The sequence below is a fragment of the Aedes aegypti genome, chromosome 1 (genome assembly GCF_002204515.2).
Source record: "Aedes aegypti strain LVP_AGWG chromosome 1, AaegL5.0 Primary Assembly, whole genome shotgun sequence".
In the NCBI taxonomy this organism is placed as follows: domain Eukaryota; kingdom Metazoa; phylum Arthropoda; class Insecta; order Diptera; family Culicidae; genus Aedes; species Aedes aegypti.
The window spans coordinates 146,451,815-146,475,012 of NC_035107.1; the positions used below are offsets into that span (position 1 = coordinate 146,451,815).

Below are 23,198 nucleotides of genomic sequence, written 5' to 3' on the forward strand. Positions count from 1 at the left end.
ATAAGTTTCGTTCCTTTGTTGGGCAGAAATTGGTTAGACATTTTCTATCCCAGTTGGAGGAACATCTTTGGAAGTAGCCTGAATATAAACTATGTAAATGACAAACAGCAGATATCAACGCTAGGTAATATTGAATCTGATCTAAAATTGAGGTTTCCAAAAATTTTTGACGGCGACTTTTCGCATCCAATAATAGGGTTTGAAGCGGATCTAGTACTTAAAGAGGAAAGGCCGGTGTTTCGGAAAGCGTATGAGGTGCCCTTCAAATTAAAGGACAAGGTGATCGAACATTTGGATTCCTTGGAGAAGCAGAATGTTATAACTCCGATTAAGGTTAGTGAATGGGCATCTCCAGTAATCATAGTGATTAAGAAGGATAAAGAGATCAGAATGGTGATTGATTGTCGTGTTTCCATTAACAAATCCATTATTCCCGACACATATCCTTTGCCATTAGCGCAGGACATTTTCGCTTCTTTGTCAGGCTGCAAGTGGTTTTGTTGCCTGGATTTAGCAGGCGCATACACTCAACTTCAATTATCGAAAAGATCAAGGAAATTTGTGGTGATCAATACAGTAAAAGGACTTTATTCTTACAACCGTTTGCCTCAAGGAGCGACATCTAGCGCTTCTATATTCCAAAAAGTCATGGATCAAATATTAATAGGCATAAAACATGTGCGAGTCTATTTGGACGATGTGCTCATTGCTGGCGAGACAAAAGGGGAGTGTGAAAAAAATCTATATTTGGTGCTAACTAGACTTGAAAAAGCAAATATTAAGGTAAACTTTAAAAAAATGTAAATTTTTTGTTCAATCTCTTATTTATTTAGGACATTTAATTACAGAAGATGGTCTTCTTCCATCACCTGATAAGCTATTGACCATCAAAGAAGCAAAAGTTCCTAGAGATGTCACAGAACTAAAAGCTTTTTTAGGTTTAATAAATTATTATGGAAGGTTTGTACCCCACTTGTCTACGAAGCTAAGATGTTTATATAATTTACTAAGAAAGGATGTGAAGTTTATTTGGGACGATAAGTGTCAAAATACCTTTGAAGAAAGTAAAACAGCTCTAATCAATGCCAACATTCTTGAATTTTATGATCCAGATAAGCCTATTATAGTGGTATCCGATGCCTGCAGCTACGGGCTCGGTGGAGTATTAGCTCACTTAATTGATGGACAAGAGAAACCCATAAGTTTTGTTTCGTTTTCCCTCAACTCCGCACAGAAGTCCTATCCTATACTTCATTTGGAAGCTCTGGCATTAGTATGTACGGTGAAGAAATTTCATAAATTTCTATTTGGGCAAAAATTCACTGTATATACGGACCACAAGCCACTTTTGGGAATTTTTGGAAAAGATGGCAAAAACCAAATTTGTGTAACCCGATTGCAGAGATATACTATAGAGCTCTCAATTTATGAGTTCGATATATGTTATCGGCCTTCGTCTCAAATGGCTAATGCGGACTTTTGTTCCAGGTTCCCTTTGGAACAGGGTGTACCAAAAATAATAGATAACGGATGTATAAAGACCATCAATTTTTTTAGTGATTTTCCGTTAGACTATTCTTTAATAGCGAAGGAAACAAAATCTGATCCCTTTCTTCAAAAGGTTGCGGAATACATCAAGGATGGCTGGCCCAAAAAAGTTGAAGGAAACTGGCAAACTATGTATTCTTTACGTTTTGATTTGGAATTGACACAAGATTGTATTTTATACAATGATAGAGTAGTTGTTCCATCATCACTCCGAATGGCTGTTTTGAAATTGCTTCACTCAAATCACATTGGCATGGTAAAAATGAAGCAGACGGCACGACGTTGTTTGTTTTGGCTCGGATTGAATGCTGATATCGATAATTTTGTTACGCAGTGCCAAATTTGTATGAAAACAGCTGTATTACCAAAGCCAATTTGCAATAGTTCTTGGACTCAAACGACACGCCCTTTTAGTCGTATTCACGCCGATTTTTTTTTCTCGAATCTAAAACCTATTTGCTGGTTGTGGACAGCTACACAAAATGGCTTGAAATAGAGATTATGAAGTATGGAACGGACGCTAGTAAGGTGATAAAAAAATTTACTGTGATTTTTGCCAGATTTGGACTCCCAGATGTTCTAGTGACTGATGGTGGCCCGCCTTTCAACTCTTCCCAATTTTGTTCGTTTATGGAACGTCAAGGGATAAAGGTCATGAAAAGTCCGCCCTACAACCCTAGCAGCAATGGCCAGGCGGAAAGAATGGTGAGAGTTGTAAAGGAAATTTTAAAAAAATTTATGTTAGACCCGATGACGAGATCTCTCGATGTTGAAGATCGATTAACTTTATTTTTAAGCAATTATAGAAATACTTGCACTTCTGACAACAGGTTTCCGTCTGAAAAAATGTTAAATTTTAAACCAAAAATTTTAATGGACCTTCTACACCCCAAGAATCATTACAAAGAACATCTCAAAATTCTTCCTGAACGGGAAGAGTCTTTTATAGATGATACTAACAGACAAACTTCGGATCCGTTTCTCAAGCTGGCTTTAGGAGATAAAGTTCTTTATAAAAATCCGGATAAACATGCAATTGAGAAATGGATAGAAGCGCAATTTGTCAAAAGAGTTTCACTAAACGTTTTCGAAATATCTTTTGGCAGGAATACAACCAAGGCTCATCGAAATCAATTACGAATAGTTCCACCTCGACCAACGAGCACTACTATACATATTCCAATCCAACGAGAAAAGCGACGTTACAGTGAGAGTGAATCTGAAGAGGAGTTTCATGGTTTCCCTGATGTCCCGGCAATTCCGCATGGAGCACAGTCAGAAAATGTGGGCAAACGACTCAAGTATACCCGACGAAGTCCGATTGCAACACGTAGCTCAACTCGATCGAAACTCCACCATGATTAGACAACGCCGAATAGACAGATCATCCAGTAGCAGTGAAGTACGTTCCGTATTCTCATTGAGTCCTGGGAACCGGCCAAAAATGAAAATATTTCATATAATTGCAATATAAAATGTGTTAAGTTATTAATTCAATGAATTGTCGAAATCAAGAAGAAATAATTTCTAGTGGATAAGTTGAAAGTAAATTTTGAATAGCATAATTGAAATTTTAACATTATTAAAAGAAAATTAATGTTCATGTTCTACATGATTTCGAATTAGTTTATTTTTTAAGGAAATGTTCAGAGTAGTTACTTTAGGGGAAAGAATTGTACTGTTCGACCAAATATCCAAACCCTGTCAGAAACACACACATAAATGTTTTATAGCAAGTCTGTGGATTAAATGAATAAAACAGACCATCGAGGTCTTTAGTTCTGGACTGTGACTGAGAGCAGACGTGTTTCTTTATAGTTCCGAAATATCTTAAAAGTTTATACAAAAATTATAAAAGAAACTTTTGCAGAGTTTCTTAAAAATAAAAAAATCTTTTGAGCTATTGTTTTCAAACACTCTGCACTAAACCATTATGAATTTCATAAAAAGAAATTCTGTACGAATCTTTGGGAGATCTCCTAGAGTAACAACTGGAGGATTCGATTAAAGGATTAGTGAAAAAAAATCCTTAAGAAATTCTAGGATAGTTTTGGTATCAAAGTAATACTTGAGGAAATTACTGGAGGTAGTAGTTTTGGAGTTCTCATGGACTTCCTGGATCAACATCTAAAGGAATTTTTCTAAGCATCCTTTGGAAAATCATTAGAAAAAAAATGGGAGAATCGGTTGAGAAATTGCTAGAAGTATTTCTGGAGAGATCCCTGTAGGAGACCCTGAAAGTATACTGAATCAATATGATAATTCCTAAAGCTTTTCTTCGGGGAATCTGAGACAAAATTCTTGAAGAGCCTGTTGAACAGGTTATAGTCTCCGAACCTTACTTGGAGCTTGTACAATTTCGCATCAGGATTCATTAGAAGTAGAATAAGGAAAAAGAGACTTTAGACACCATTTTGGTTAAAATAGATAGTTTAGAGACCTTCTATTGAAAATATAGATTTCTTAGAGACTACTTAGAGACTCTTAGAGCATTAAAAAAGAGACCAAATCTTTTAAAACAAACTTAATATCAGTCCTGCCTTTGGGTTTACTCATTGGATCAACTTTTGTAAATGAATGAAAAAAAAAATGAATATCCTTTATTTTTATATCTTTATCAAACAAATTTGACAAAAATAGGCCAAACTACTTGCCTTTATAACCAAAGAGGTTAACAAATGGATAAATACCAAAAATTGTGCCAATTTGTGTAGTTTGTTTTTCTTTGCAAAGAAGTGACCCTAATCGCAAAAGTTTTCAGGAGAAACTGAATATGCTTGACAAATGTTTCATCACGCACAAACTCCATCAAATACCTTATCGTGTCCTACGACGTTGATCGAGTTTGGATGTATATTGAACAAATGATAAATTGTTTAATTTATTTTTCAACCTTTCTGCTGTCGAATCGTGGGTAGGACAACCCAACCTCCTACCCAGGTGTTTTCGTGCGTAGTACATGTCCTACCTCAAGTAGTGTTTTTGACATTCTGTGTCCAATTGAACGCGATCATCAATTTTCATGAATCAAACAGTAGATGATGTGCTGTTGCTCATATGTTTGAGCTGAAAATCCCATATCAACTTCAATTCAATTGCGCCAGCTCATGGAACGACCAAATGAGCTGAATTCTTCAGAAAGGCTTCGTCCAACCCCAAGAAATAATCCTGGGGGGTACCCCGTGGAATCATACAACTTTATTGTTCTCTTATACTGAGCTGGGCCAGTCTAATAGCCATATCTAGGAAGAGAAAAATGTTTGCGCATAAACCATCAGTTTTAGATATATGGTGTCTTCGGGAAAGTTTCTCCATATTTTTCAGACATTTTTTCCAGTGATGAGAAATTACGGTGGTCCGCATGGTTTACTTACTTGATACTTGGTGGGCTACGATCCCCTACGATGAATCTACACCGAAAGTCGCCCCGTTAAGTGCGCAGCCTACCACGAAGCTGGCGGCCTTGTCCGAGTTCTCTACCGAATACTATTTTTGCTTGTCGTTCTTCCGACATTCGTACCATGTGACCAGCCCAATGCAGCCTGTCGTGTTTTATAAGCTTAACAATATCCACTTTTTTATATACCGCCGTGCGGGGTGACATTGGACCTAGGGGGTGACTTTGACCGCCTCTTTCGATGCAGCTCATGACTAGTAGGAACGCCAAAAAACTAATCTATGACCATCTATTGACTATTTGTAACGTAATCTTGAAGCTTGGCACATTGCACTATAAATTTATGTGATTTGTGCTAACGTAAGAACAACACGACATTCACGAAAACGCGACGTGAGACAAGACATAACACTTATAGTTCTTACTATCGTCAAAAAAGCTTAAAAATTACCTTTCTGTCGACCGGTTTCGGGCGCGATGTAGCCCATCTACGGGACAATGTCCGACTGATTGCGATTCGTACGATGTTCGTACACGTCCGAAGAGAAAACTGCTAGTGAAGTGTCGTGTCCACCAGATCAAACAGACACGATACGATGGGGGGATCGTCTTCATTCATCAGCGGTCCGTGGTTGTTGCTGATGAACATTGATTCCCAGGCATTAAGATGGGAAGCTTTTCTTACACTTTTGATAAGCTTTGCATTTTCCCAATCTATTTCGTGATTGGAATCTACCGCATGAGCTGCCACACTGGATTCGTTTATTTTATTGGAAACAACTGCATTTCTATGTTCTTTAAGGCGAACTCTCACTTTCCGGCGGGTTTGGCCGATGTAAACTGCCGGGCAATCTCTACAAGGGATTCGATAAACCCCCGACTGCTCATCCGGTGGAACTTTGTCCTTGAGGTTGCACAATAAATCGCGCAAAGTCTTGTCGCTTTTGTGAACAACATGTAGGTCTTGTCGACGGAGTATATTCTTGATTGAGTTGGTAACCTTCGGGAAAAACGGCAAACTAATTCTTCTGACTTTTTCGGCGTCCTGTTCAAGTGTTGTGAAGTTTCGTCGTTGTCGTTTTCGTTTGTGTTTGCGTTTGCGTCGTTTGCGTTTTGTTTGTCTGTGGATACAGCAAATCGTTTGTGGAAAAGATACTCCGCAAACACAAACGAAAACGACAACGACGAAACATCACAACACTTGAACAGGACGCCGAAAAAGTCAGAAGAATTAGTTTGCCGTTTTTCCCGAAGGTTACCAACTCAATCAAGAATATACTCCGTCGACAAGACCTACATGTTGTTCACAAAAGCGACAAGACTTTGCGCGATTTATTGTGCAACCTCAAGGACAAAGTTCCACCGGATGAGCAGTCGGGGGTTTATCGAATCCCTTGTAGAGATTGCCCGGCAGTTTACATCGGCCAAACCCGCCGGAAAGTGAGAGTTCGCCTTAAAGAACATAGAAATGCAGTTGTTTCCAATAAAATAAACGAATCCAGTGTGGCAGCTCATGCGGTAGATTCCAATCACGAAATAGATTGGGAAAATGCAAAGCTTATAAAAAGTGTAAGAAAAGCTTCCCATCTTAATGCCTGGGAATCAATGTTCATCAGCAACAACCACGGACCGCTGATGAATGAAGACGATCCCCCCATCGTATCGTGTCTGTTTGATCTGGTGGACACGACACTTCACTAGCAGTTTTCTCTTCGGACGTTTACGAACATCGTACGAATCGCAATCAGTCGGACATTGTCCCGTAGATGGGCTACATCGCGCCCGAAACCGGTCGACAGAAAGGTAATTTTTAAGCTTTTTTGACGATAGTAAGAACTATAAGTGTTATGTCTTGTCTCACGTCGCGTTTTCGTGAATGTTGGCACATTGTTTTCATTATTATTCCATTAGCTTGCTGAGAAAATATTGGCCCAAAGTCACCCTTATGGACCAATGTCACCCCGCTCGACGGTACTCGGTACAACCCATGATGCATGCGACGCCGCCAGATGCCATTTTCTTGTTTACCGCCGAGTATCGCGCATATACGCCAATGCTTTCCGGTCGACCTCTTTTAACGTCCAGGAATCATGGTCGTATATAGCAACCGGAAGGATTAGTGTCTTATATAGCGCGCATTTTGTTTTCATCTGCAGACTACGAGACTTAAGCTGGTTACGAAGCCCATAAAAAGCCCTATTCGCAGCTGCGCCTTGCGGGTAACATCATTATCGCACGTCACTAAAGTACCAAGGTACACAAATTCTTCCACTACTTCAAATGTTTCACCACACAGCACCATTTCGCTGGCAACGTCACGATTGAAGCCACGCTATTTAACGGCGATCATGTACTTTGTTTTGCTGGAGTTGACGGTAAGTCCAATCCTCACTGTCTCCTTTTTAAAAGCCATGAATGCCTCTTCTACTTACGGCTCGACGATCAATTCCGATTACCGTAAAACGGGATAACTTTGATAGTTTTTCGAAGAGAACTTCAATATTTATGTTGGGTTTTAAATTTAAGTTACAAACATTGTTGGAAACCTCTATTAAAATGAATTGTATCAAACAAAGCAATAGAATAAAGCAGTTTTGGTTGAGCGTTGTGGCAGATCAGAAGTAGATGTCTGCCCCGCATGATAGCAATTGATATGTGTTTTCGCGTGCTATAATCCGAGAAGATGTTCGACTGGTGCAATTTAAATGGGATCCCAACATTTATGCATGCTGTTTTATAGAATTACAATTTATATTTTTAAAACAAGTACTGACATCCTAGCTATCGATTGCACTTGATAGATTGCCAAAAGATTTATTCTGAATGGATATATTATTTTTCATACAATAGAAAGTCGGTTTTCCGTTTAGGGGTAACTTTGATAATGGAGTATATATTGTAATTTTCACGAATGATTAGACTTTCATGACGAAATTGAGAAGCTGCCAATAATGTACTCATGGTACATTTTCAAACACCATTGACCTTTCATCCTTGATTTTAGTCACTATCAGCTGGTTTTGACACGAAAACACGATCAGCTGGAACATGAGAACAATGACGATGACTGTAAACATCGGAGGACCAGCTGGTGTTGTTGTGTACACAAGACCAGCTGGTGAATCGAGAACAAAGAAAAAATGGTAAACATCGAGCCGGCCGGAGAAAACTGTCATGAACATCAGGATAATTGCATGGGCGGCGGTGATCGAAAAGGGGCAGCGAAATCGATGGCGAAATCTGAGAAATACGAAATTTAGATCACTAAAGTCTAAGTGGTGAAAAAAATCGTAATATCGCACAAAATTGAATTAATTACAGAACATTTATAGGGCATAGCATACCTCTAGGCGTTAAACACTATATGGAAATTTCTGACTTAGATTACAAAAATGGTCCCAGTTTGTAAAAATGATTTTCGCTAAGAGATTTGAGACCGAATTCATGTTCTACTATAACTAGGCTGTCATGGATAAGTGATGAACTCATTATGACTATCAAATAGTGATCGTAGAACAAATTGTTTGTAAACGTTGAAAAAAATGCTAAAATCTTGGTAATTTTTAATATTTGCATATAAATCCTCAAATGCACTTGATTCCAATGAAAATAGCTTTGACATGAAGTGTCATACTAATACTATTTACTTTTGAATTCGTTTTTCTTAACTGATTGACAGAAACTTCGTTATTTCGTTTAATATGTTTTGGGCCTCGCACTATCAAAGTTACCCGCATTATCAAAGTCACCTCGTTTTACGGTAGCTTCGAGAGCAATGTTGAACGAAAGGTTCGTAAGCGCATATTCTTGCATCAATCCATCTAAAGTTACGAAGGAGCTCGAAATCTCATCCGCAGCCCGCACACTTCTTGCGTTTAGTATCATACAGGCGTATATAGAGTAAGGTGGGGCAAAAGTTCGACCTTAGTGGTATAATCAAAGTTTCCAGGAGAATAATAGAAGATAAAACAAAACAAATGCCATACAGCAAACCTTTAAGATATTGGCTATAATTTTTCTGAACAAACTTGTGTCAAAATATTTACCCAGTTTTAGATATAACAGTTTCAAAATTAATTGTCTTAAACGAACTTTTGCCCCACCGGTGGGGCAAAAGTTCGTTGGCTAAAACACAAAATATTAATACCTTTATGCCAGGCATACTTTTTACCAGCCGTGAACTTATGTTTGCTGAAAAATACACACTAAATTTTCATAACAAAAATGGGTTAATTGTAATACACCCAAAAATTAGCAGTTTTTTTTTTTGCTAAATTTGAAGATAATGTATAGATTTCAGGCAATTTGAATTTTTTTCCGTGAGGTTATACATGGGTCGAACTTTTGCCCCGCTATGGGCCAAAAATTGTTTCCAACCATTTATGATAAAACTAATACACGTCAGAGCATCCTTATGATAGGCCTAGAAACGCCCTTACATAAAATATTGAAAAATATATTATCTTCATTTGGTTCCTTGCATCGAAAATTTGACCAAATATTACAATATTTGAGTCGAAAAACAACAAATAGCCATAACTTTTCCAAATCTCAATCGATTTTTTATGATATTTTAAGTGAAAGTCTCTTCCTTGAATAGCATTTGAATTACCATGACATTTCTATGTTTTGTTTTGAATTGAGCTAGAAATCTTAAAAAGAAACTCTTACCCCACTCGAACTTTTGCTCCACTTTACTCTACACTATACAGTGATCGATTTCTCTTCATCGACTTTCTCTTTGGAATAGTACATATAATTCAAACGTTCTCAGGAATATTTTACGATGCAGAATGACGAAGGACGATGAGTACTTTCTACTGAATCACAAATAACAGTCAAAAACATTCGCCCGGCCAAGTAATTAGCTAAGAAGAAAATCGATGGAGAGAAATCGATCATTGCAGTTACGCCCTTGTGATACTGAATGCGAGACATGATTTCGATCCATCTAGCGTTGCACGAATCAGTCTAATCAGTTTCGTCGGAAAATCGTGTTCTATCATTATCTGTCATAGCTCATTTATCTTTACTGAATCGTTACGCCGCCGCCTTGAAATCAATGAACATTCAGAAATAAAAATAGTCACAAAATTACTATAGTTTATGCATTAATGACTATTTTCTATCTGCCTCTCTTTCATTCTGCTGTGAACTTTCACACTAACTGTCATTTCGACTGGGTTGGAGCTTAGCGATGCTTCAACCCAGGTGAATTGACAAATAGGAATAAAATTCCCTGCAGAATGAAAGAGAGGCAGATAGAAAATAGTCATAAATTACTAAAATTTACCGTTCTGTGACTACTCGTGTTTCTGAGTGAACAGATGTCGCAAGGTAAACATTTGATCCGTCGTTGATCGGCCCTCACGAAAACCAGCTTGGTATTCGCCGACGAAGGACTCTTCCAGCGGTCTCAATCTGTTGTACAGAACACGCGACAATATTTTGTACGCCGAATGGAGGAGCGTTATTCCTCGGTCCTGCTTTGCTCTTGTCCACAGTTGATCAGCAGGAGTTTTCTCATTTTATTTTGTATGGGGAAAGGCATCTAACTTCAAATGTCTTGTGAATGAAAGCTTAAATCGAAAAAATATTTGGCAGGCGTGATAGCCATGATCATCAAGCACAACCGGTAGGGGAAGGGGTGGTAAAATGAACACCTTAAGGAAATCATCTTGTTTCTGATAGAAAAACGAGGAATTTGTATAGTTCTATCCCACAACTTCAAAAACAGGGATGTTATCTATAGCAGCGGCACGAATTCAGACTAAAATAGCTGAATTTTCACATATTTTTGTCGCTAGCAAAAAACGATGTGAATGTTCATTTTAGCTGCACTATGTGGGTAAAATGAACAACTGTTGGTGGTAAAATGAACATCATGCAAAAAACGTGAGCAAAACAAATATTTCTGAAAATTTGTATTGCCCTACCGAAAATATATCCATTAATGATTGTAATCCATTCAAAAAGAATTCTAAAGGTATCAGATTTGACCTCATATCATAACGATATTCACCTCACTGAAAAAGCTCAAGTCTTCCGAGCTAAAAGTTACGTCAGTTCTAATTTTCAAACGTGAATTTCTAAAATCTTAGTTTTCGTTGATATTTTCACTTCAATTGACCTACGTATCAACTCGAACACTGATTTATGTTATAAATCGTCAAGGTGTTCATTTTACCACCCCTATTCATTTTACCACCACTTCCCCTACCAAATATTTTGTCGAAAATAGTTCCCAATTTCGAGAAATAATTCGTTAGCTGCAATTCGCCATACAAATATTTTTCGCGTTACCTTTTAGTGATTTTTCGTGCATAGACACTAGCGCATGGGCGATACGGTGTGGCGAGTAGCGAATCAGGGCATGCATATAACCCATTGGCGCACTGCAATCTGTGTCCCTTCTTATACAGAGGGCAGATGAGACCCTCTAGCCAGCTAGCAGGCAATTATTCTTCAAATTAGTTAAGAATGCATGCCTAATCCGCATTTTTTCCCCAAAATATGGGTGCCCCAAGATATCTGAGTTGTTAGAATTAATTAACCGAAAAAAATACTCAACATCTAGGTCAATCACTCATAAAACATTATACTGTTTGAAATAACAGTGAACTTATGGATTTTTTCGCAAAATTGTATAGGAAAATTGTGGTGATCGCTTTTACCACGTCACTAAAAATAGTCTTGATAAGAAATCACTTTTCAAAGTTTTAAGTAATAAATAAATATCTCGATTATATCACGGATCCACAAAATGTTGGTGTGATTTACTGAAGCGTAATATAATGGAGCAGTATTTTCTTGCCATACAGTTTTCATCAAAATATGACGAAAACATTGGAGAAATCAAGTGAAACGAAAGAAGAGCACATATGAAATGGATCAAATATGAAAGCATTGATTGTTTTAGGATTATCATTCAATGTAACATGTATGAAAATCATATAATTATCATGGAGTGAATTGAAACGAAAACCGTGCTAAATCGAGCGTGACAAAATGAAGCGCGATAAAACTGAGCAGTGATATAAACGAGAAACTACTGTATTTATAAATACAAGGCCTGTGATTTTTTTAATCATGCCTAAGGCTTCAAAAAACAACATGCTGCTTGTAAAGAGGATTCTTTGATTGACAAGTGACATCTGACATTGCTTAGGTGGGCAGATTTCCCCGTCTTCTCCTTGAATACGGTTTTAAATCTTTTAGCAAAAAGCATTACAAATTTGGGCGAATTTTGTAATTAAAGTCAGAAATTCACATGACACATTAAACGGCAGCTGTATGCAATTTCCTATATGCTTAACGTAATGCTAAATATTGGAATAAATGATATTGATTGATTGATTGCTTGATAATTTCATGCAATTTCTTACAGATGTATAATGTTATTTATCATATATGTCATTTTGCATGTGATTTTTGCTATACATTCTGTATTTTAATGCATAGAATCTAATCCACGTTCTCTTTTAACATTTTTCAAAACAGTAGTTTGGTTCCTGCGTGTTTACCTACTCGATATCAAAGTTTATAGATGCTTAAAAATTATAGATGCCTTCCACTGCATTCGATAACTAAGATACTAGTACTTGTTTTAAAAATATGAGATAAAAATCTTTGAAATAGAATGCAGAAGTAATAAGATTTGCTTAAAAAAAATACGTTTTTTGGCGCGTTTGACAGTACTTCTATTTTTGTGTTACTTCCTTACTGGGACTGATACTGCAACTCAGCTTAGTGTTCTGCAGAGTATCTACAGTTATTAACTGAGAGCTTACTTAGCCAATTGACCATTATTCTACATATACTACTGCGACTCAACGCCCCCCCAAAACAGTATTTGCAATCACAATAATTGTCTAGTTATTATATAGTTATTAGTGACCAAATATACCAAATACTGTTTTTTTTGAAAGGCTCAATTCACAGAACACTATTGAGACAGAATCTCCCCATCCTATTTACACAGATTCTTTAGCCGAACCACTATTTATGGTGGTTTGATGTATGGATTCTAAATTTAAGTAAAAAACCTATTTTTCACTAAAACTAGAAGCAATCATATTAGCGAGAATGATAGGAATTGGATTGAAGGGAAACAATTATAAGATTACAACGTTAAGCTGCTAATGACTCTAAAACACTCATTAAGAATCGAACAATTATGTGAGACTCAAGCTCAGTTACTCGTTCGGTTTGTTAATAACCGTCGACTCGACGTTAATTGACTCCTCATAAAAGATGTAAAGAAGAGTCAACAGTTGAACTAGGGAGGAAAAAAGTAGTAGGAAATTATATTTTAAATACATTTTCGGTCTACTAAATCTGTTGTTGCGGGAATGTTATTATAATGTGAGCACTTTTTTTTATTTTAATCCAAATAAAATTTTACTAATGGTAAAAATAAATAAATTAAAATTCCCAATACGACAAGCCTTCGTATCTAAACCAGCTCAAATAGAAAATGTATTATTCATAAATCAATGAAGCTATTTGCTGCACGATCGATTGGCGCTGTGAAAATAAATCTCATGAAATGCAAAGATTGTTTGTTATTCCAGCAAGGAAGGTGTGTCAGTAGTCGATGATAGTAGTAATCATTGAATATTACTTAACAGTATACTTGATGTCATGCGAAAAATACCGGCAGTCCTGTTCTTTACGAACAGGTTCACCTAATTATTCCATCTCGTGATTTATTTTCAACTCACTGCTACTATTTAGTGATGTCGATAAATAACGACCAAATCAAATTTGTAATTCACACTCGATAATAATAATTATAATCGGTAGTCACAAAACGCCGCACAGTAGGACGAAATCAGAAAAAATGAGACATGTGTATTTGTGCTGAAACTATTAAGTTTAGCGTTTCGACATGTTCTACAAAGTTTCATTATTTTTTTTAGCACTTTCTTGGGACACTGAAAAAAATCACTTCAGGTGGTGTACACTAAGAACGAAATTACCTTTTATTTATTTATTGCCAAATTGAAAACTGTCTAAGAAAACATTGTAAGCGGCATCATTTCATGGACCTTTGTTGTATCTCTTATACTGACGAAGTTAGAGGATCAAAATGACAAGTATGTACCCCCTTAAAAAAAATTTCTGCGGTCTTAACAGGGTTGTGAAAAACTCAATTTCTCATTACGCACGCTTGAGATTTTTCATGCGTGAGTTGTCAATAACGCAACTCAGCAGTCAAAAAATCGTGGATGTTTTGGCTCACTTTTTTGACTCATTGTCTCGTATTTCTACAGTTTACTCACACACGGCTAGTCTGGTAAAATTTTAGTAATCCTTTCTAACGTAAATAACAACATTCGTGTTTCACGAGATGAATTAAAAGCGTTCCTTAAAACATTCTTCAGTATCAACAAGGTTTTACGTTTGTTCTACAGAAACAAATAGTAACATGGTCTTATTATCTTTTCAATCTAAAAACATCAGAAAATTGGTGTCAATAGAACATTGAAAAAAAAAAGAAATGTTGCGACATCTACGACTTTACACGGTTCGGTGTTGATTTTTGTAGGAGTCCGCCACTACAAACTAAAATTCGCTTGCTGCACCATTGTTCGTTTTCTTTTTTTTTTGTAAAACTTTACCATAACTCTCATACACAAACATTTCCCAGTAACAACGATTCGTTCTAGATAATTGATCAACAAATATTGCAGCATGTCTTAAAATATGAGGAGACTTTTGGTTTTCTAAATAACAATACCTCTACAAATGGATCAACCCAGTTCTGCTAATTCTAAAACATGCTTCAATGGCTTTCAATATCGAGAAAGGGCAAAAAGAAAACAGTATGGAAGTATGTGACGTTTGAAAATTACATAATTCTATTGCCTGTCAAACAATGAAATTTATATTCAAAATGTATTTAACGCGTGTTTGATTCTAAAAGTTAGTTTCAACTATATTGTCATTTCTTTTCCATTTATTTTTTCGGGGAACCAAGCCCATGGTTCGGGGGGCCAAGCCCATGATTCGGGGGGGCTAGCCCCTGGCCCCTCCCTAGTTACGCCAATGTGCATATCTCTCTAGTATTCGAAGCGATTTTCAAACAATTTTCAGCAATGGAACCGGACACTATTCAAGATTGATGTTCATCTTTGGGTTTTTGAAATAGATGCGTCTACCCAAAGTTATTGAGCAAAAGGTACTTCCTAGTTTTTTGAAAACGCATTTTTTTTCACAAATTTAACAATAAAGCAAAATTCAAAGCGATGACATCTAGTTTTTTCGACATTAATTTGCTTGATTGAAATTGAAATTTTTGATTATACTCAAAATTTATTTAACCCAAAACATTACGAAAAACCCTATTTTTTACCCGTTTACCTGTAACTCAAAATTCAAAGCGATGACATATAGTTTTCTCGACATCAGATTGATTGTGAAAGTCAAGTGAACATGTTCAAGTAAAAAAAATGTTTTCCGATAACACTCAAAATTTATTTTCCCCAGAAAACCACACAAAACACGTATTTCATGAGCTGCATGCAGTTTTTTCGACCTGAATTTACTTTCAGCAGTCAAGTGAGCAGAAATTGAAATTTTTAATTACACCTAAAATTTATTTTACCCAAAATATAATGAAAAACCCCCTATTTTGGACACGTTTGCCTGTAACTTAAAATTCGATGACATATAGTTTTTCCGACATTGAGCTTATTTGGCTTTACATCAATTATCTTGATAAAGCCTCGCCAACAATATTTCGCCAATTCACTCGATTCATGGCCGCTTCTCTCCATCCTCAACTGTGACCCACGCTCTCCAGGTCCTGATGCACCTGGTCAATCCACCTAGCTCGCTGCGCCCCACGCCTTCTTTTTTCGACCGGATCCGTAGCGAACACCATCTTTACAGGGTTGTTGTCCGACATTTTTGCAACATGCCCTGCCCAGCGTATCCTTCCAGCTTTAGCTACCTCCACGATACTGGGTTCGCCGTAAAGTTGAGCCAGCTCGTGGTTCATCCTTCGCCGCCACACGCCGTTCGCCTGCACGCCGCCGAAGATCATCCTTAGCACTCGGCGTTCGAAAACCCCAAGAGCTTGCAAGTCCTCCTCGAGCATAGTCCACGCCTCATGCCCATAGAGGACTACCGGTCTTATGAGCGTTTTATACATCGTGCATTTGGTGCGGGGTGAATCTTTCTTGACCGCAGTTTCTTCTGGAGCCCATAGTAGGCACGACTTCCGCTGATGATGCGCCTTCGTATTTCCCGACTAACATTGTTGTCAGCCGTCAACAAAGATCCGAGGTAGACAAACTCGTCCACCACCTCGAAGGTATCCCCGTCTATCGTAACACTGCTTCCTAGGTGGGCTCTGTCGCGCTCAGTACCACCAACCAGCATGCACTTTGTTTTCGACGCATTCTTCATTAGCCCAACTCTTGTTGCTTCGCGTTTAAGGCGGGTGAACAAATCTGCCACCGTTTCAAATTTTCTCCCAACAATATCCATGTCGTCCACGAAGCAAACAAATTGTCCGGATCTCGTGAAAATCGTGCCTCGACTGTTAAGTCCGGCTCTCCGCATGACACCTTCAAGCGCAATATTGAACAACAGGTACGAAAGTCCGTCGCCCTGTCGTAGTCCTCGCCGAGACTCGAAAGAACTGGAGTGTTCGCCCGAGATCTTCACGCAGTTTTGCACACCGTCCACCGTTGCTCTGATTAATCTTGTGAGCTTCCCGGGAAAGCTATTCTCGTCCATGATTTTCCATAGCTCTACGCGATCGATACTATCGTATGCCGCCTTGAAATCGATGAACAAATGGTGCGTAGGGACCTGGTACTCACGGCATTTCTGGAGGATTTGCCGCACGGAAAAGATCTGGTCCGTTGTCGAGCGGCCGTCGATGAAACCTGCTTGATAACTTCCCACGAACTCGTTTGCTATAGAGTGATTCCAAGCAACAGCACCAAAATTTGGTAAATTTTTTAATTCATTTTTTTCTATTGAGCTGAAACTTTGCACAGTTTTCCAGTTCCATCTAAATCGTCATTTTCCGATATCAAATCTTCAAGTTGAGTCACGACTAACTTTTCAAAAGGGTGTATGTGAAAATGGTTCAAAAATATTCAAAAAGCTGCACAGCAAAAACGGTTCGTTCGATTGTTAGACAACTAAAGAAACAAAGTTAGACAACTAAATAAAGATTCCAAAAAAAATACACACAGTAAAAAAAAAAAATTTTTGCATTAAAAAACATAATTTTTGACACAAAAACTCAAATATCTCATAATCTCAACCCTATCGGAATACCAACGTAATTTTTTGAGGGAAAACGGTCCATTATATTAGCTATCTACCATAAAAATTTGGTGATGGTAAACCAATAAACAAAAAAGTTATGACATTTCAAACATGTCACAATTTTCACATTTAGTAGAAAAAAAAAAAAATTTTCGGTGTAAATTATTACGGGAACCGCAGTTTGTTGCTGATTTTATTGTTAAGGGCCTTGCGTGAATTAAACAAGTCGTTTTCATGTATTCATAAGTATTATGTATATTATATGTATAAATATTATGTATATGTATAAATATTATATGTATATGTATATATGTATAAATTAAAATGAATTAACAGATTACACGAAAATATTTTTTTTTTACCAGGATATTTTTTTAGAGTATGATCGATGAGTTTCTAAATGTTATATATAAACTTTAAAAGTTTTAGATTTGGGTATGCGTTATGAGATCATGAAAACATTTTATTAATACTTATTTATTTATTCATTGTTATTCAATTTTTTTACAATATCGAACACTTTTGCATCATTATCAGTACAGTTCGAGTATAGTTTTGCTTTAATTTTATTTTCTGACAATGGAATGAAACAGTGAAATTTTTGGGTTCCTTGGATCGTTTTCGCGTTATTATATTGCTCGCTGAGCTCTGATGCCGTTAATTCGTACTCTTCAGTAGTAGTAAAACAAAATGATAATTTTGTTAAATCTTCTTCTTTTCTGCGATTCGCCCAATCAAATAGTTCTTTTGCAGTTTTAATTGGATGCTCACGTTCTTTGGCTAAACTTGCTCTTGTGGCCATGCGCTTTATGGTTCCTCCAATAGCATCACAAGGACCTTTGCCATGTGACGTAGCAAAGAAATGCCATTCTGCATCAATTCCGTACTTTGATTTAAATTGACATAGGCTCGAAAAATTCTTACGGTTTTTGTACTGCGATGCTGCTCCATCAGACATGAAATATATCTTTCTGATTTCTTTATCCTTATCAACGCGTAAAAAGTTAATCATTTTGGCAATGAACAAATTTACAGGTACTGAGTCGTGTCTTAAATCTTCGGAAATTACAATAAAACTAAAATGTTCAATTTGCGTACTTCCATTGAAATAAATAACGAATGGATGAATTGTAGCTTGTTGTACGTTCCAGTGATGGGACTGCACTTCATCTTGCAATACAAAGCTATAGTTTTCAGAAAAATCACAAATGACCAAAAATTCACCATCTTGTAATGTATTTTTCGTATTTTTTAAAAAGCGGGATTGCTCTGTTTTAATAAAGTCGTGAGGAATTAAACTTTCTAATTTCAAGCAAAAAAATGACACAAACTCATCTACAGGTTTTACAATAGTTTCTAGGTCACACCTATCCGTGGTCACCCATTGCTCAAATGATAACTGATCAATATAATTTTCTTCAAACTCAGCGAATAAAGTATTTTCCAATGATGAAGAATCTGGACAATCCGAACAAGATCGTAGATAGCAATTTGATGTTGTATTTTCATACAAAAGACTATCAGTTAACATTTTAATATCCTTTGATAAATTGATTCTTTTCAAACTATGTAAGATTAGGTTAATATTGTCGTGTGTTGTGCACACACAAACATTATGTGTTCCTGAATTGGATAGAAGCTTGCATTGCCTTGGACGAAGGCTTGCAAATAAGGAAAAACCTACCTTAATATTTTCGTTAATTTCCTTGAAGCGTGTATACGCTTCTTTCAAAGTAGTCATCATTAATCGTTTTTGGATTGCTTGACGCTTTCCATCTTTTTTTTTACAGATACATAATCTTTTTGGCCAGGCATAGCTCTACTTACTTCATCGTCTTCAAAATATTGAATTATTTTTTCTTTTGTCTCATCTGTTAATGAAGTACTCGACCTAGCATTTTTGGTTGCAAGACAGTTATTTTTGAATTGTTTTGCCTCTTTTGCTGTATTTCTATTGGTTTTGAACTCATCAATGGTGTCTTGAATAGACCACGAGCTTGGCAGCATCGACAAAATCAATAATTTTTCTTTCCTTGTCGTGGCTAGATTCGAGAACCTTTCCTTCATATTCATAATTACCTCATCGTAGTCTGTATTTTCCACATCCTCAGGTCCTAATTTGAAGAGGTTTCAGCTTCGTTGATTTCACGGTATTTTTTCTCGGGATAATTTACGTAACCCATCTTCGTCCATTTAATCGGAGTCACTTTTATTCCAGCTATCCCTTCGTTGAAGCGTTCGATGTTGACCTTCTGGATGCACTCATCTTCTGATTGATTTGTTGAAACAGATGTCGCTGATGGTACCGTGGCAAGACTATCTGCACTTGGTACTTCTGGTAACTCCTCAGTTGTTGTCGGTGCATCTAGTAATTCCTCAGTTGTTGTTGTTTTCGAACTTCCTGCAACCTGATCCACCGATGATGTACAGATTGCCCGTTTGTCAACGTTTAAACGGCAGGACGTACAAATGCGTAAATTTGTATTCAATGTAGACATTGGAGCATAACCAGCCGCTTTCAGTTTATCTATGGTGCTTTCGGTGAGATTTCGTAGCTCTTTCGAACACTTTTTTTCTGCAAACGGCCTGCAACAGTTGAGAAAGCGACTACTGATGTTGCTCGTTAGATTTTAATAAACAAAATCACTTTTAAGTTTTTACTGACTAGTTTGGTGTCGTTTGCTTGACTGAAGAAAATTTTTACAATTAAATCTTTTATATCCATAGTGGTAGTATATTTTTAGCTTTTTCGTGAGTATGTTCATGGTATGTACCTATCATGTTTTTGATGTTGTTGAAGTTACTCGCTTTCTCCCAAATATGATTAACAAAGTCTATTCTCTACCAAGGCGGGTTCATACCCAGGTGTAATCAGATTTTAGCTTTGTGGAGAAAACCAGCGCCGAGAAAACCGACCTGCTTTACGTATACTAGATCACCTGGGTATAGACCCGCCTTGTTCTCTACGAGGTAAACTTTTTGCAGGTAAACTAGTCGTATACCTGTATAGAAAACTTTTTTTGTAGCTTTTGTCTTCAATATTAGATTTCTTATAGGTTTCAAAAGGTTTCAACACTATTGAGAGAATTTTTCTTCAGTTACGTACAATAAAAAATATGACACTATCAAGACTTTAGATCACAACACTGGATCGCGTCTAACTTTCTAATAGATGCTATAATAGTTATGAATAATTAAATAAAATATCATGAAAACAACTTGTTAACCTCATGTGGTACCCTTAACAAAAAATTCAGCAACAAACTGCGGTCCTAAAAAAAATTAACAATGAAAAAAAATTTTTTTTTCACTAATTGTCAAATTTGTGAAATATTTGAAATGTCATAACTTTTTTGTTTATTGGCTTACCATCACCAAGATAGCTAATATAATGGACCGTTTTCCCTCAAAAAATTACGTTGGTATTCCGATAGGGTTTTGAGATATTTGAGTTTTTGTGACAAAAATGATGTTTTTTAATGCAAAAAAATTTTTTTTTTACTGTGTGTATTTTTTTGGAATCTTTATTTAGTTGTCTAACTTTGTTTCTTTAGTTGTCTAACAATCGAACGAACCGTTTTTGCTGTGCAGCTTTTTGAATATTTTTGAACCATTTTCACATACACCCTTTTGAAAAGTTAGTCGTGACTCAACTTGAAGATTTGATATCGGAAAATGACGATTTAGATGGAACTGAAAAACTGTGCAAAGTTTCAGATATTTTTGAAATGGTCGATCAGAATCGACTTGCATGCCTCCGTGGAATCCCTCTATAGGTGTTAAACGACGGAAGAGAATCTGGGATAGCACTATGTAGGCGGCGTTTAGGATAGTGATTACACGATAATTTTCACACTCCAGTTTGTCGCCCTGCCAACCTGTCCGGGCCCATCTTGATGAGTTCGGCTCTGATACAATCCTTGCCAGCGGCCTTGTTGTTCTTGAGCTGTTGAATGTCATCCTTAACTTCCCCTATCGTGGGAGCTGGTTAGTTTCCACTGTCCGCTGTGCTGACGTAGCCATCGCTTTCGCTGTCCTGACCTTCTGTGCCTGTGTTCTCTGTGCTGCTTCCACCTGGTGTTCATCGTAGTGATGCTTCCACCTTTCGATCACCTCCCGACTAGAGGCTTATAACAAAAATATAATAAAATTTTATCAGAATATGATATGCATATCATATTATGATATAATTTTGTTAGGCTCCGTTCTCCATAGAACATAATAAAACAGAAATATAACATAATGTGTTTTATTTCCCTTTAAGATATTTTTTTTATTCATTTTTAACAACTTTATAACAAAATAAATAGATAGTTATGCATTTAAATAATATACAATCCCGACTAGAGGCTTATAACAAAAATATAATAAAATTTTATCAGAATATGATATGCATATCATATTATGATATAATTTTGTTAGGCTCCGTTCTCCATAGAACATAATAAAACAGAAATATAACATAATGTGTTTTATTTCCCTTTAAGATATTTTTTTTATTCATTTTTAACAACTTTATAACAAAATAAATAGATAGTTATAAGTTGCATATATGCATTTAAATAATATACAATATTATCGTATTTCGAACAGTATTATAATTTTGATACTTTGTATCAAATATTATAACTTGGTTTGATATGTTTTTGATAGAATTAAAACATATTTTGTTATGTTTATGTTACTATTCATACACTTTTTGTTATAATTTTAGTTATTTTAACAACATCCTGCATCAAGTTTGTAACAACCTATGTTCGAAAAAAACTTATAACATAATAACATATGCTGATATAATTTTGTTATGTACCCTTAGTCGGGCTCGCATCCGTTCGTCAAGATGCTCCCATTCTTATCCCGGCACATCTCAGCTCGCCGCACGATACCTTTGCGGGAAGTGTTAAGCTTCTGATAGAGCTTCCGCGTTTCTTGAGAACGGTACAGCAACTCCATCTCTTGGCATTCCACCTCTTCCAGGCGGCGCTTTTTGTCCCGGAATAGGCGGGTTTGCTGTTTCCGCTTCAGTCTGTATCATTCCGCGTTTTGCCGCATACCATGCTGCAGCATTGCAGCCCGCGCTGCATTCTTCTCCTCTAAACCTCCTGGCACTTCTCGTCGAACCAAACGTTTCTTGAGCTCCGTTCCACATATCCAACAATGCTTTCGGCAGCGTCGTTAATGGCTGCTTTGACTGTCCTCCAGCAGTACTCAAGAGGGGCCCTATCAAGCTCGCCCTCATCCGGCAACGCTGCTTCAAGATACTGCGCGTACGCATTGGCGACATCCGGTTGTTTCAGCCGCTCTAGATTGTACCGGGGCGGGCGTCGGTACCGTACATCATTGATGACGGATAGTTTTGGGCGCAGTTTCACCATCACCAGGTAGTGGTCGGAGTCAATGTTAGCGCCACGATAGGTTCTTGACGTCGGTTATGTCGGAGAGAGTTTCCGACATTGAATTGATTGTGAAAGTCAAATGAACATGTTTGAGTAAAAAAAATGAATTCCCGATAACACTAGAAAAATATTTTACCCAGAAATCACATGAAATACGTATTTCTTGAGATTTTTTATTATGTAAATTATAATTGAAGGCTATAACATGTAGTTTTTTCCCCAAGAATTTTATTTCACAAGTCAAGTTAATATTGCAGAGTGGAAATATATTTTTTGACTACACTCAAAATTGTTTTCACCTGCAAAACTACATAAAAAAATTATTTCCCGAGTTTGTTCGTCTGTAAATAAAAACTCGAGGCTATGACATGTAGTTTTTTCGGCATGAACTTACTTGTAGAAATCAAGTATGGTCACTATTGAGCAGAAATTTAAATTTTTGATTACACTCAAAATTTGTTTTACCTAATATATAAGTAAAATCCTTGTTTTACGGACCCGTTTGCCTGTAACTCAAAATGCAATGTGATGAAATTTAGGTTTTCCTTAGTTTTTTTTTCGTCTGT

General features: G+C 36.8%; 1 protein-coding gene across 2 annotated transcripts in view; it reads left to right on the forward strand.

Annotated features, from left to right (window-relative positions):
- The window catches only part of LOC23687387 (solute carrier family 23 member 2), a 57,367-nt gene that overhangs the window by 10,263 nt on the left and 23,906 nt on the right, over positions 1-23,198 (forward strand). The window contains exon 3 of one of the 2 annotated variants that reach the window (XM_021850246.1): positions 2,655-3,346. The exons of the other annotated variant lie outside the window; for it this stretch is intronic. Within the exon in view, the coding sequence (XP_021705938.1) occupies positions 2,655-2,759 (105 nt within the window). The 3' untranslated portion in view covers positions 2,760-3,346. Of the gene's footprint in view, positions 1-2,654; positions 3,347-23,198 lie in introns of those variants that run through there. 2 annotated transcript variants of the gene reach the window in all.